The sequence below is a fragment of the Centruroides sculpturatus genome, unplaced genomic scaffold (assembly GCF_000671375.1).
Source record: "Centruroides sculpturatus isolate CEXI.00-Female unplaced genomic scaffold, Cexi_2.0 scaffold48, whole genome shotgun sequence".
In the NCBI taxonomy this organism is placed as follows: Eukaryota; Metazoa; Arthropoda; class Arachnida; order Scorpiones; family Buthidae; genus Centruroides; species Centruroides sculpturatus.
The window spans coordinates 1,309,042-1,323,893 of NW_019384294.1; the positions used below are offsets into that span (position 1 = coordinate 1,309,042).

At 25.2% G+C, this 14,852-nt stretch overlaps 1 protein-coding gene across 1 annotated transcript in view; it reads left to right on the plus strand.

Annotated features, from left to right (window-relative positions):
* The window catches only part of LOC111619293 (protein polybromo-1-like), a 169,674-nt gene that overhangs the window by 136,913 nt on the left and 17,909 nt on the right, over positions 1–14,852 (plus strand). The window contains exon 32 of the mRNA XM_023361020.1: positions 1,767–1,838. Within this exon, the coding sequence (XP_023216788.1) occupies positions 1,767–1,838 (72 nt within the window). The remainder of the gene's footprint in view (positions 1–1,766; positions 1,839–14,852) is intronic.

Here is a 14,852-nt window from a genome sequence, read left to right on the forward strand (position 1 = left end):
TCTAGCCCTTTTATGTAGCAAATAAAGTATAAATTTAATTCACTTAATAATACACTAAATATTAAAACATTTAAGTAAATTGAATTTAAATAAAAATTCCTATTTTAATTTTGAGAAGGAAGTTCCAAAATTTGCAACAGTTTCTAATATATTTTTCACAGAAGGCCTAGATACACTGGTCTAATCTGTGTCAAATGTCTTTTTGTCTTTTAAAATAAATTTATTTATTTAATAAGTCATAAATTTCAGCTTTTCATTCATTTTTAAGACTTAATTAGTTAATGCATAATTAAATATATTTTATATTGAATAATTTGTTTTGTATTTCTTTAACTTCTGCTTTTTTTAAATTGTAAATTTAAAATATAGTATTAAATTGTTTTTTTTTAAATTGTAAATTTTAAAATATAGTATTAAAATTAATATATTTTGTTTGATTAATAAATTTTTGTAACCACTTCATGCTTGCTGAGAAATATTTAATTATCATCATCACAAACATTTTCAATCCAAATTTTATAAGTCATCTTCAGGTGTAATAATTTATCCAAATGTTTTTTAAATGAAACATTTGAACACACATAATTTAAACATATAAATTTAAAATACAGAATACAAAAACATAAAATGTAATAAATAAAACATAAATAAGTAACAAATGAACTAAATAAATATATAATAATATTAACAAGAATTAATATTATTATATATTTACTTAGTTTGTTTGCTACTTATATATATTATATGTCTGTTTAGTATTTTAGATAATTAACATACTCACTTAATGTAAACATACCCAGATAAATGAAACATATGTTCTTTCATTTAAAATAAATCAATAACAAATATTTTATATTTACACTAGATTACTATGTATTGATTATTATATGAAAACAAATTTAAATTGAGAAATTATAACTTTCTGTAATTAAATAAATAGAAAAACATTAAATGTGTAATTGTGTTTTAGCTCTTAATTGCTTTATTTGATTTTTTAAATAGTGGTACATAAATATATACCATATTGAAACCAAAATTTGCAATAGGAATTTTTTTATTTTTTATAAAAATATTATTAAATAAAGTTTTTCTAATAACATCTATTAGCTAATTTATTATAGTCTATTGATTAAAAAATTATTTCAGTTTTAAAATGTAACAGGTAATTATTAAAAATTTATAATAGTATATTGCATTTTATTATGAATGAGAAAATCTAGCACCTAAAATAAACCTGAATTTATTCAGATACAAAGTTAATTTTTATGATTTATTAAATAAATTTGGATAAATGGTAAAAGAACATTCTACTTTAATAAGACTTAAAAGTAGAACAGTTTAATAAATTACAATAATTTTAATTAAGTATAAGTTATAAACATAAATTATAATTTGTAAATTAAAATTAAAACTGTAATTATCTTGAATTATTTTAATTATTATGCCAAATTTTGTGTTATAAAACATTTGTCAGATTTAAAAATAAAGTTAAAAATGTATTATTTTCATAGCTACTATCTTAATCTTGTTAAATTCATTTTAGAATTAATATATTCTTTAAATTATGAGGGATTACATTTACTATTCATTAAACATAATATAAATATAAATCAAATGATTAAAAATAGAAACTGCAGTTTTAGTTTTCCTTCTCTGTATTTGAAATTAAATTTTCAAACAAAAATAAATAATTTTAAGACAAATTATGATAATATTGTACATGTTGTTTCTATTTTTTGGAACAACAACTTTATTTTCCTTTGCAGAAATTTAATCTTAGTCATGGTGTGACAGATGATGAATATTATTATTTTAGAAAGCCAGTTAATCCACAAAAGGTAATAGATTTTTATATTTTTCAAGAATTTTAGATTAATTAAATTAATTTTTTAAAATTAAAACAAGTAGTCAAAATAGTTTTTGATTATTTGTTTTATTATTTCTATAAAATTAAATATATTATGCAATATAATTTATTTTTAAATATATTAAAAAAGTAATAATTGACCTCTTAAGTAATTATTTAGATAATAATTTTAATAAATATATTTAATCTTAAAAATTATGTTTGATACCATTGTATTATGTCTTTTAGTATATAAAATAATATTTAAAAAATGTATTATTTCAAGTTGGTTAATAATTTAAATTAAAGAAAGAAAGAAAATTTTTTTTTAATTGAGGAAAACTGGAAATTATAGTTTTACATTTTAAATATTTTAATTTGATTCTATTTGATGTTTTTAATAATTATAGAAAAATTAAGCTTCAAAATACAAGTACAAGTAAAAATCTTTACCATATATAGTAATAGAATATCTCATGATATTTTCAGTTTTTTATTTTATTTAAATTTTATTAAAATATATTCATCACAACTCATCAAAATCAGATTGAAAATTTTAATTGGTTGATGAGTTTTAAAATAGTACTTATGCTTTTCTCAAATGTTTATATAAGTTTATTTATCATTATATTATAAAAACAGTCAATAAAAAAATTTTGCAAGATAGTCATCACAAAATTAGCAATAATATTTTATTCATATTACATATCATTGCTTATTACTGTTTCATGAATGAATGATAAACTGTAGAAAGAAAATATGAAGGCAGAATATAACAGACATAAATTACAATATGAATGATTTTAATAGTTTTTATATTATTACAAACAATAGATAATTTTATGATGATTAATTAAAAATTCTAATTTTAATATCAACAACTTTCTAATTATTTGTTGAAGTTCCTTTAAGTTTACAAGCTTAAATAATGTGATTCCCTCTTATTCTGAAATTCTTAAGATTAATTGATGTTAGTTCATCACTTAAGCCTGTAAGCTTGGGGACTCTGATCAAGCAGTTAGGGAGCTGTTTATAGATAATTTAATCTGGCTAAATAGAATAGTTAACATTTTTCTTATTTATATAAGGTGTCTATAATTAAAATGAACCACTTTAGACCACTCTTAAGACAAAACTGTTAGAGGTAGAAGGATAAAATTTTACAGGCAATTTAACTCAACATAAGAAACTGTGACAGAGTTTTAAAACTAGTTACAATCTTTGCCATTAGGGTCTGTAATAACAGCACTGTTGCAGCAGCAGCATCATAACAGCAGTGCTATAAAGACATGCTGCAAACTTCTGTTATTTCTAAAATTCAATAGAAATGATGTTTGAGTAATATCACATTTATGCAAGATAGTGCATAAATGTGATATTTTGTATAAATAAATGTGACCCCATGGTGCAGTCTTTATAAAAGAGGTACTGTCTTGCACATTTGGTAATGAAAAGATGGTCAGTCAATCTTTTTCAATCCAATGGCGTACTCATTCACCTGATCTCACTGTTTGTGACTTCTGGTTATGGAACTATTCAAAAAGCAGGGTTTATACAGGTGGAGTTGTGGAATTATGATAACCAAAGAGGTGAATTGAGAGGGAAGTGAGTCACATTATTCTTAACATGCTGCACTTGGCTATTGTTAATCTTACTATAACTAGATTGCAATATTTGACTGAGCGTGCTGGAAAGTATGTTGAACAGTTTTTTTATGCTGCTGTAACAATAGCACCATTATAGATCCCTAGCAGCAAAAATTATAACTAGTTCTGAAACTCTGACTATAGTTTTTTCTGTGTTGAGATATACATGTCTACAAAATTTTATCAATCTATCTCTAACAGTTCTGTCTCTAGAGTAGCTTAAAGTGGTATACTTTAACTATAGACACCCTGTAGTCCTTGATAAAAATTAGTATGGTTTTCATATTAATGAAAATTAATAAGAAAGCTCTTTTTATTAATCTTGCAATGACCAGTTTACTTAAATCTGTTATTTTATTAGATTAAAAACATAAAAGTACTTTGCACAAGGGTTTATAAAAAACTTTATTAAAATTAATTATGCCAGTACTGTAGTTTCTGCAATTACTAATTTTGTCATTAGACAGAAAATACAATTAGTTTACTATATTTTATGGTATATAACCAGGGTGGCCAAGCTCCTTGATAGTCCGAGCCATTTTTCAAAATTTGAAGTTTTTTGCGAGCCGCAATTAAATACGTATTAAAAAGGTATGCAAAAAATTCCAGATTACAAAGTATATCTGTAGCAAGAGTGATACAAATTGTTTCCTCCAGAGCACAATGTCAACTGCCCATTGCAATGACAGTTTACAAATTCAAAATCAGTCTGGAGTCGGACGATTACGCCACTGTTTATGTTTGTTCACGCAGTTTTCGATGAGTCATATCATTCTTAACTTGGACGGAAATGAAATTTGTTACAACATTGCACTTAGTCTTTTATATTTGTTGTTAGTAATTTAAAAGACATTTTGAAACACATACAGAACGATAATAATTTTTTAAAATATAATAACACAAAAATGAAAAGGAAACTCGGGTACATTTATTGAGAGCCACAAATAATCGTTCAAAGAGCTGCATGTGGCTCACGAGCCACAGGTTGGCCACCCCTGGTATATAAGATGTGACTTTTGTCCAAAAATAGGCTGAAAAAATTGCCCTGATTCTTATATTGTATGTGAAGTTGCAGTCTCTCATAGGGTAATGAATTCCCCTACACAGTCGATTCCACTTAATTGGGACATGTTGGGAATAATTCCTTTTGCCCCAATTAAATGAAATAATAATAAATTCTAAAATAAAATATGTAATACGTAGGTAATAAGTAAATAAAATAAAATATGTAATAAGTAGGTAAAAAATAATAGTTAGGTACCTATTTTAATGCTTTATTAAACCAAAATATACAAAATATTTGTAATATAAATTTGCCAGACTCACAATGATAGATAACTGATTTGAATCACGCTAGTGTTGCCAAATATAGTATTAGTAGTGATGTACACAAGAGTTAACCATTTGATTCATTCCTGATTGAACAATTTTTCCTTTTTCCCTTTTTAGTTTGAACTTGTTCTAACTAAAAAGGGAGAAAGGAAAGGGTTCATCGAAAAGTCACCTTGCGGTCTTTCTTTTAGCACAGTGCCCTTTACTTGGAAATGGGCCACTTTGGCAGGAGCATCCATAGAATCCACTAGCTCTGGATGCTGGTCTCAACAATCGAATGGCTGCTGTCCTAATCTAGACGTAATTATGCACACAATACCTTCCAAGGAAACTCTAGCTGTCTTCTAACTCAGTTGTGAGACCTCGAAAAATTGTCCAGAGATCTTTGTCCCCTCGCTTTTAAGGAGATCATCTGGTCCAATCCAGAGCAGGGTCAGTACCTTGCATTCAGGCCCACCTCAGACGGGATTCCCATGTGATACATTTTGCTATGCTGACCCCCTCTGGAAAATCTGAACTGCCCAAGCGAAAGACAAAATTGCTTTGTCTCTGCCAACTGTTAGGCCTACATGACATTAGTGTACGTAGTGTCTACATATTTTCGGAAGATCTCTAAAATATATAAAAAATTGAGTAAATTCCTTTTCTGCTACTGTCCCAATTAAGTGATTAATTTGTGTATTAATTTATTAGTTGGTTTCTGTTCTTTGAGATTTGGCCCAATGAAGCAGCTGCCCCGATTAACCAGTGGACTAATTAAATGGAATTGACTGTATTTAGGATACAGTCTTCAGTAGGATATAGGTAACCTCTACATAGCCCAACTTTTGGATAAAAATGTTGCTGTTTAATTAATCATATTATTATTATTTGATGTAACTAAGCAGCTTTTGCAGGTTATTGTGTTGAATATTTTAAATGATAAATTTTAATTGTAAATGACTTCTTTTTCCTGGTAAATGAAAGTGTACATTTTAATTTTACTTTTTTTTTAAACCAGAATACAGTAAAAAAACATTTTAGGCACAAGATGTTTAAATTACAGTAAATACTATTCTTATATATTTTATGCGGGTATGTCTCTTACATGCCATAAAATACATTAATTAATAAAGACTCTTAAGATTCCTTCCAGCATAAGCTATTAAGTTCTATTTCCTATTTGATCAATTCAATATAGCAGTTTTGTAATTGGTTTATATACACTAAAGATAATATTTATGTGAATTTTAAATTTATAATCTGTATCAATTTATCATTAAATAAAATTGTTTATGAATTAAGTAATTTCTTATTGATGGTTTTAATAACCATTGATTATTTATTGATATTTTGTGGAATGCAATTTCCATTAGTGTTGAGTTAGTGATTGAAATTAACAAATTAACCCTAAACATAATGAAAATAAAAAAGACAGGTAATTTAGAGAACTAAATATTTTTATACATTTAGTTACTTACATTACTTGTATATTATTACATAATCTCCATTGTAATGTTATTAGGTTTAAATTGATTTTGTGAAACTGTACAATTGAGATGGTTATTAATAAAAGTAAAAAATTAGATACATTAGTTAACAATAATTCATCTATTGGCAACTATTAATATTAATACTAGCTATTTAATTTTTAAAAATGCTCAGCTGTGTTAAAGTCTTGTAAAAAATATAGAAATGAATAATTTGTTGTTTTTTATCAAATAAATTGAATTTTCAATTTTCATTCTTTTTGTGAACAGTTCTGTAGAAAGTATTTTGAGAGAACTAATGATCTAATGATTTTTTTTGTAAAGATATATTGTTTGGAAACATTAATAGATAAACTATCTGTTTTTGTTGTTGGCTATGAACTTATCACAAAATTATTGTAAAAGTTTAATAAACATTTGATAATGTTTATATCTGCTTATTGATATTCAAATTTTATCACAAGTTTTAATATAAATTATTACATTTTATTCAAAAGTTAAGCAAATTAATAAGTTATGAAGATAATAGTATATTGTTAACTCTAATTAAGAAAAATTTTGTAGTTTTAATAGATAAGATAAAATTATTTAAAACATGCATTGTACACAAAATTAAGATTATTATTTAGACAAAATGCTATAAAATAATTTGTTTTATTTTTATCATTTGTTTGTTGAACTTTTTTTTATGTACAGTAGCCATAATAATGCCATATCAATGACATTGTTTTTAGATACTATGTATTTTAATGCATGTTATCTAGAAATAATGCCATTGGCTGTTACATTTAATTTGTGTAATTTTTCAAGTATATAGGTAAGTTTTCACTATGCATGCTTTTGTCATAATTTTATCTGAGGTCTAGATATTTCAATATATGATTTCTAAACAATAAATTAACATTGTCCAATATTGAAAAAATAATAATATAATAATACCCTTATCACATCAAGAACTCAATAATTAGTGTTTCAGCATTTAAAGATAATTGTCAAGATTTGTAAATGCTAATATGATGTATTGAAAACAAGACCATTAGGAATTTTTTGTTTGATACATTCTACATTGAAATTATATTAATGATATTTTTGTCCTTTTGAAAAAATGGTTATTGATGATAATTACTTCTTAATGCCAAAAGTTTACACATACCATAATTTTTAAGGTTATGCTCAAAATATTTGAAATTAAATAGTTGAAGCAAAACAAAAATTAAGAGTAACAGTAATTAAAAATACTTTGATGATGATAAATATGGAGTGGAACTGTAGATAAAAGTATATTTTTTTTACCCAGGTTTCCATTGTTGAAAATAGCCTAAAAACTAAATGTTTAGCCAAACTATGATAACTTTAGGAGATATAAAAGCTTGCTTAACTAAATTGAGACTAAAAAGTATGTTTTGTCACTTTCTTAGATTTTTTGTATGTATTACATTTTGTGTGTTGATAGCATTGTATTTTGCAGTAACTGATCACTGATAAATATTGCTATCACACTCAATGTAATTAATGTAATATATCTAAATTAATTAAAATTTAAATGAGTAATTTATGTATATACAGGTGTAGTATTTACATTTATTATTAATTTTGAACTATCTAATCTCTTTTTACATGAAATAACCAATCATATTTATTGAGTAGAAATGGATTGAAAATTTGGACTTGCATTTTAGATTAATTAGTCAATAATAAATAAAACCTTTATAAGCTAATTTTAATACTAAAATATGTGAAATTAATGAAAAATTATAATAAACTAGTATTTTTTTATATTGAAAGTTATAATTATGCTAAGAGTGATCAAAAAATCTTTGCATAAATACTAATCAATCTAATCAAAGTTTAGATTGGCATCAATACTAATGCCATTCTAAACTTTTTGTATAGTTTAGATTGGCATTTCTCATTTCTCAAAGTTTTTGCTTGGGCAACCCAATATATTTGTTTGAAATGGTTCTGTAATCCAAATGTTTATAATATAAAATATTTAAAAACTTGGTAAACTGGAATCACTGTATATTATACAACAAAATAAAATATATGCATGTTTGATAATATCTTCTGTGTGGGAAACGTAACATTGAGTACATTTCTGTTAAAAACAATTCAGGCCAATTTCGATTTGTAACAAATAACTTATATCAAATTCAGCTTTTGTTATTGAAACTTAACTATTAAAAAATGTAAGCCTGATGACTGTAAATAAAACAGACTATTTCATAATTATTCAAAAGCCAAGTTTATTTTCAAAATATCAAAGTTTTTTTATAAACTTAATGAACTCCTTTTTAAAATGTACTTTTCAGACTATGAAGGTCTTATCAATACCATTTAGTATATACACAAAAAATAATTTTTTAATAATTATCTATTGATCCACTTGTGCCGAAATTCATCTGTTATGTATTTTTTTAATTTATTGTTATGTAAGACAATAAACCTAGAAGTTTGAATAAACAAGGAAATATTTTCAAAATCGTTGCAACTTAAACTGTTTTGATGTTATTCAAAATAGAAAAGAGAAATCAATTTTATATATACTTTCTATAATCTTTGTTTATTACTAAGTGGCAATAATAATTATTAGAGAAAAGTTGTTAAAAAATTTCAATACTTAACAGATTTCTTTGTTGTTCCTAGTTCTTAAGAATATTGCAGTAATACAAATATTATTTCTATGGACAATACATTTCAGACCCCATTAGAATTTTAATGCAACTCATAGTTTGAGAAATGCCAGTTTAGATTACATTTTACTAAATTTTATTCTGAAGGAAAATGGAAAGAGATTTTAGGAAAATGTTATAATTCAAATAGCTGAAAAATTGCAATTATCTGTTGAACTTCTTGTAATAAGAAAAAAGTTTTTAATGCACAATGATTTTTTTGTTTGAATTTATAGTAAGTTATTCTAATTTAATTTTAAATTTTAAATTCTTAAAATTTTATTTAGAATTTTGTTTTTTGTAAACCATGAAAATTATGTAAAAATCCAAGATAATATTAAAAACTTGAGGATTTTTGAACATCTATTAATACTATTAGTTTTTTTTAAATTTTCACCATTACTTCAGATTAATATTGAAAGACTGAAAATGTTTAGATGTTTGTAACTTTAACTTTGATAAATATGAAGTAATACTTTGCATAAATTCAATTTTTCCTTTATTTGAGAATGTACTGATAGCTGGAAAAAAACAAATCCATTATATAAATAAACTTTAGATATTTTTGGGAACTTTTTCACATCATTTAATTTTAACAGAAAATAGCTAAAACTGTTTATGAATTAGAATTGTTTTGTTTTGTATTGTTTGTGTGTCCAGTTAATGTTATCTTTTCTATAATTTCATTTGGATCTCTTTAATATGTAATATAAAAGTGATGTTAAATTATTTTTAAAGACTATAAATATATTAAAATAGAATCATTTATACTTTATTAATTTCTTACTTTAATCTTTTGAAATAATTTCAAGCATTAATAATCAACTTACAGACAACATAAATTCCTATAAAATCTATTTTCTGAATTCTTCAATGGCAACTTTTGGGTTCTAGAATGGAAAGAATTCAAAATGCAAATATAATGTGTTGCATAAACACGTGAAAATACAGGACAAAATGAAATATTTAACTATTAGCATCAGATAAAAATTATTACCAAAAATGATAAATACAAAGCAAAATTAAAAATCCAAAATTGAATATTTAAATATGTTGCTGTGTTTAAATTGTGTAAGTATAATAAACATTATGTCAAGTTATTTAGAATACCTTATATATACTGTATGTACGAACATATATAAGATATTCTAAATATATATAAACATTTATACACTGTCTCATCTCATAGTAGAATAATATCTATTTATAAAAATGGAGATATCAGTTTTATAAGGAAACAACAACTCATAACTCAATTGTAATTAATTTACAAGAAAGGTAAAGTATGAAGTTAAAACAAATATTCTACAAAAGTTTTTTTTTTTTTTTTCAGTATTAATAATAATTTTTACAAAATAGAATATTCAAAACTCTGCTCAGACATAAAATTATAAGAAACTTATGCTTTAATTGTATAATTTTTAAATATTTATACTCAAATGCTTTTGATTCTAGCTGACTCATCTTTTTTCTAATTAATTCTAATTCATCTTTGTGTTTGCAATGTCTGGGGAAAGATGTCAAATTTTGTTTTATTAGAATTAAAATACTACATAGTTGGCCTAAGAAAAAGAAGAAAGGCAATAGAAAGTTGACTGCCACTAAATATAACAGCAGATTGTAAGACTCAGGCATATGAGGAAAATTGAAATTGATGCATAATAGAAATACTAAAGATGGTTTAAAGAAATAGACAAACTTTTAAAGAAAAATTAAATTTTGATGAGGCTTTTTTTATATGACATTTTCTAAGCAGTTTTAATTCCACTATGAGGAATTCTTTCAATCTTTTGGGCATTTCATAACATTTTAGAAGTTTCAAATCAGAGATATTAAAAATATTTCTGATTTGAAACTTCTGAAAGTGCCCAAGATTTAAACTTCTATATTTAGTAGTGCAAAACACTACTAAAAATTGAGAACATTGTGACAAAACATTGCAGCCTGGCATTGTGGCAACGTCACAATAAATAATCACCTGTTTTTGTAAGCAATTTATTTTATTGAGTTGGTTATCAGCCAAGTATTGTTTAAGTTGATAATGCAAGTTTTCTAGACTTTATTGATATTTCTGCTATAAATTATTGAAATTTGTCCAGCAATCTTAACCCTTTGATAATTTTTTCTTTAAAGTCTGTGTTATATCAAGGATTCTCACCGAGATGCTATCATATCTTAGTTATTTTGGAAATTTATAGGAACATTTTAAGATTAACATGCTAAAAAACAACGCTCTGTTAACTTACTGTAGTAGTACAACATTGTTTATAAAGTCATGGTGTTAGCAATACTGCAAGCCAGAAGTGACTTGTTATATATACAATGATATGTAAGAAATGAAATTCAGTTGTTAGTGATACTATGTTCATATCAAATAAAGAAAATTCAGATAATTTTTTATTAAAAATTAGAAAGTTCTATTGATATTATGAAATTGTGTGTACAGATATGCTACATAATTTATGAACTTTATTTCAGGATAATAAATATATTATTGCAAAATAATAATTATGTTAAAAAAACACCGGTTCTTAACATTTTGAGAACCATTATATTTGACCATTTAAAGCTACTGTAATAATATTGGCCAGCTTTGCTTCTTCATATTTTTTCTTGAAACAAGTAGTAGGTGTATCCTGGTTTCTGTAATGTGATATACTCCGATGGTATGACGGTTATTTTTATCAGAATAACCAAATAAAATTAAATACAGTAATACCCCAAACTTACGTGATAGGTGGGACCGAGCGATAACTGCGTAAGTCGAATTCACATAAGTCGGTATAATTTTGCAATTTGTGTAAAATCTAAGTAGGATGTATGTAAGCTAATAAATGTTCTCGTTAATCTTATCTCGTCTTTTGATTTATTCACGGTTGCAAGAAATTACCACATAGAGTCTCTCAAGTCTCCATAGATATAACAAACACAGAAATAAATAACACAAAATAAATTGTAGCTATGTGTCGATTCTGCGCAACACATCCGAACATGTAAGCTGAACAATAGTGTGGGGGGAGTGAGTAATCAAGAGTTGCGTGGCACTCAAACAAAAGATGAATCGACGAGATTTGAAAATTGCGTAACTCCGGGTTCGCGTAAGTCGGGGTAGCGTAGGTCAAGATATTACTGTAATTATTGTAGTCATTGAAGAAGTAAAATATGGGTAAAATGTATTTGTGAATTATCTGGAATTTTGATAATTATTTAATATAGGAAATCCTTGTTAGTTTAAAATTCAAGGGACAAAATAATCATGACTATGAATTATTGAGTTTCAAAGCAAACAGAATATGGCTGTGTGTACAGAATGCTGTTTTCATTAATTAATAATTAATAATAATATTATAAATAAACTGCAGGAAAACAGCATGTGTCCAGTGAGGTTCTCACTGGACACATGCTGGAGGTTTTATAAAAAGTAAAGCAGAATTTTGGAAATGTAGCCCAAATAGTAGTAATCTTGCGACCCTGAATCTCAGCCATATTTTATGAGAAAGAAAAAAGGTTAGTGTTGGGTAAGATGACACCTGAAAATATGTTACTGTAAAAGAAAAGCCATACTGATTAGACAGAGTTGTTTTTAATCTGTTTTTCTCTTATAGTATGGAATTACATGAACTTCCATCTAAATGTATGAGTTAATATACACATTAGACAGAATTTCATTTCAAATTTCAAATAGCTGTATTTTGTACTCTGAGTTTGAATTAACAAAGATTTCCTGTTATATATTATCAATGTTAACATTATAACAATTTATATTATTTATAAATAATAATTCAGGCAAATTAAAAATAATCATTTACATAATTATAGATTAGTGTTATAGAATTAAATATTTTTGTTTTTCAAAATTATTTTTTTTAATTAATTTTTTTAAGAAAATTGATTGTGACTATCTCTATAATTTTATCATATAAATCATATAACTATTTTATCATGTTTACAACAAAATGATAAAATAATTAAAAAATTACAGTAAATCAAAATATCAATAACTTATTTGATAATAATCATAATAGGATGCCTAAAATACTAGTATAAAAAGTTATTGATGATTATTTTTCTTTATTTGATAATTTTACATTATTTTTCATATGTGATACAAAAGATTTAAATACAAACATTATGTATATAAGTGATGAAAATAGATATTTTTTTCATTAATTATACATACTAATCATTTTCAGTATTCAAAATAAAAATGAATGTAAGCTATTGAAAAGGGATTAAAAAGATAAAATTTAATAAATTTCTGTGATAATTATCATCATAATTATATCATATATGTAGTACGATCCAAAAGTTCGAGGACTTGGCATAAAATTTCTTACCCTAAAAAGTTTATATTGCCAATGCACAACCACCTTTAAACTAATTACCTTGGGCGACGATACACTTTTTCCAGCGGTCGTATAACTTCTGGAAGCACTGCTGGAAGCCATTTTTTGAAACCTCCCGTAAGGCCTCCTGCGATGCTGCTCTCACCTCATCTAATGACACAAAATGGTGTTAAATAAATAACACCACGTTTCATCATCTGTTATGATGTGGTTCAAAAATGATGGATTCTTATTGGCTTTGTCGATTAAATCATTCGATATTCTCATTCGTTCTTCTTTTTGTTCAGAAGTCAAAAGCCGAGGGACAATGTGCTGAGACACTCGGTGCATGTTAAGATCTTCCGATAAAATATGCTGGCAACTAGTCTTTGATAAGTGAGTAGTTGCAGCAATTTTTTCAAGAGTTTGGTGACGATCTTTGCGAACACATTGACAGACTAACTCAACATTTTCCTCGTTCCGTGAAGTCGAAGGTTGGCCAGAGTGTTCATTGTCTGCTATGGGATTCTCGTCCCGTTTTAAAACGCCGATGCCATTCGTACACCTTCGATTTCGCCATGGTAGAATCACTGTACACCTTTCTTAACAATTTTAAAGTCTCCGTAGGTGTTTTACCTAAACGCTGACAAAATTTAATATTGCAGCACTGTTCTTAAAACTTCATTTTTATTACGTCGCAGAACAAAGGTAACTATCTCCGGAAGAAAACAGCAGCGCTCGCGATTTAATTACGTGACATGGGCGAAATAAACCTGAACACGTAGGAGNATATTTAATTATATTTTTTTAAATTAATTATTATTTTAATAATTATTTGTTGGAATTTTTTATTTCAGATTTATTAAATTTTTGTTTATAAATAATTATTTTTTTTATTATTTTTTAGTCAAAAATTATTTATTTGAATAGTGAATTTTTCTTACATGGCCTTAATCATATAAATTTCCTCATAAATAAAAAACGTTTAAGTAACTATCATAATGTTTAATTTTTTAAAATTTACACTTTTATGACAGATGAGCGATGAAAAAGATAATTTTGTATAAAATTCTATATTGTAACTTATGAAACCATTGAAGACATTGATGGATTAAAGAGATTTGAAGCGTGGATAAATTTTTATATAAATATTTAATTATAAAATTTTGTTTTCTCATATATTTTTTTTTTTATCAAGGAGTTCATTTTGATCTTGATATAAAATTTAATGTTTTAAAATTATACAAAACATCCCAAATTATTTATACAATAGAAAAACACTATATCCTTTAATAAATATTTACCATAACAGTTTATGATTGAAGGATGAAGAGAAAAAACAAGGAATGCCACAAATTCTTTATTTTCAGATATTTAAATTTTTATCATTAACATTCTAATAATTTTTTAAACTAATGTATCTAGAAAAAACAAATTACAGTATATCATATTGTAAAATTTAAAGATATTCTTTACTAATTAGAAACAAAATTTATGAAATAAAGAAAAACTTGTAAAATTTGTACAGATTCAAATAAAAACTGTAAAAAACAAGCAATGAC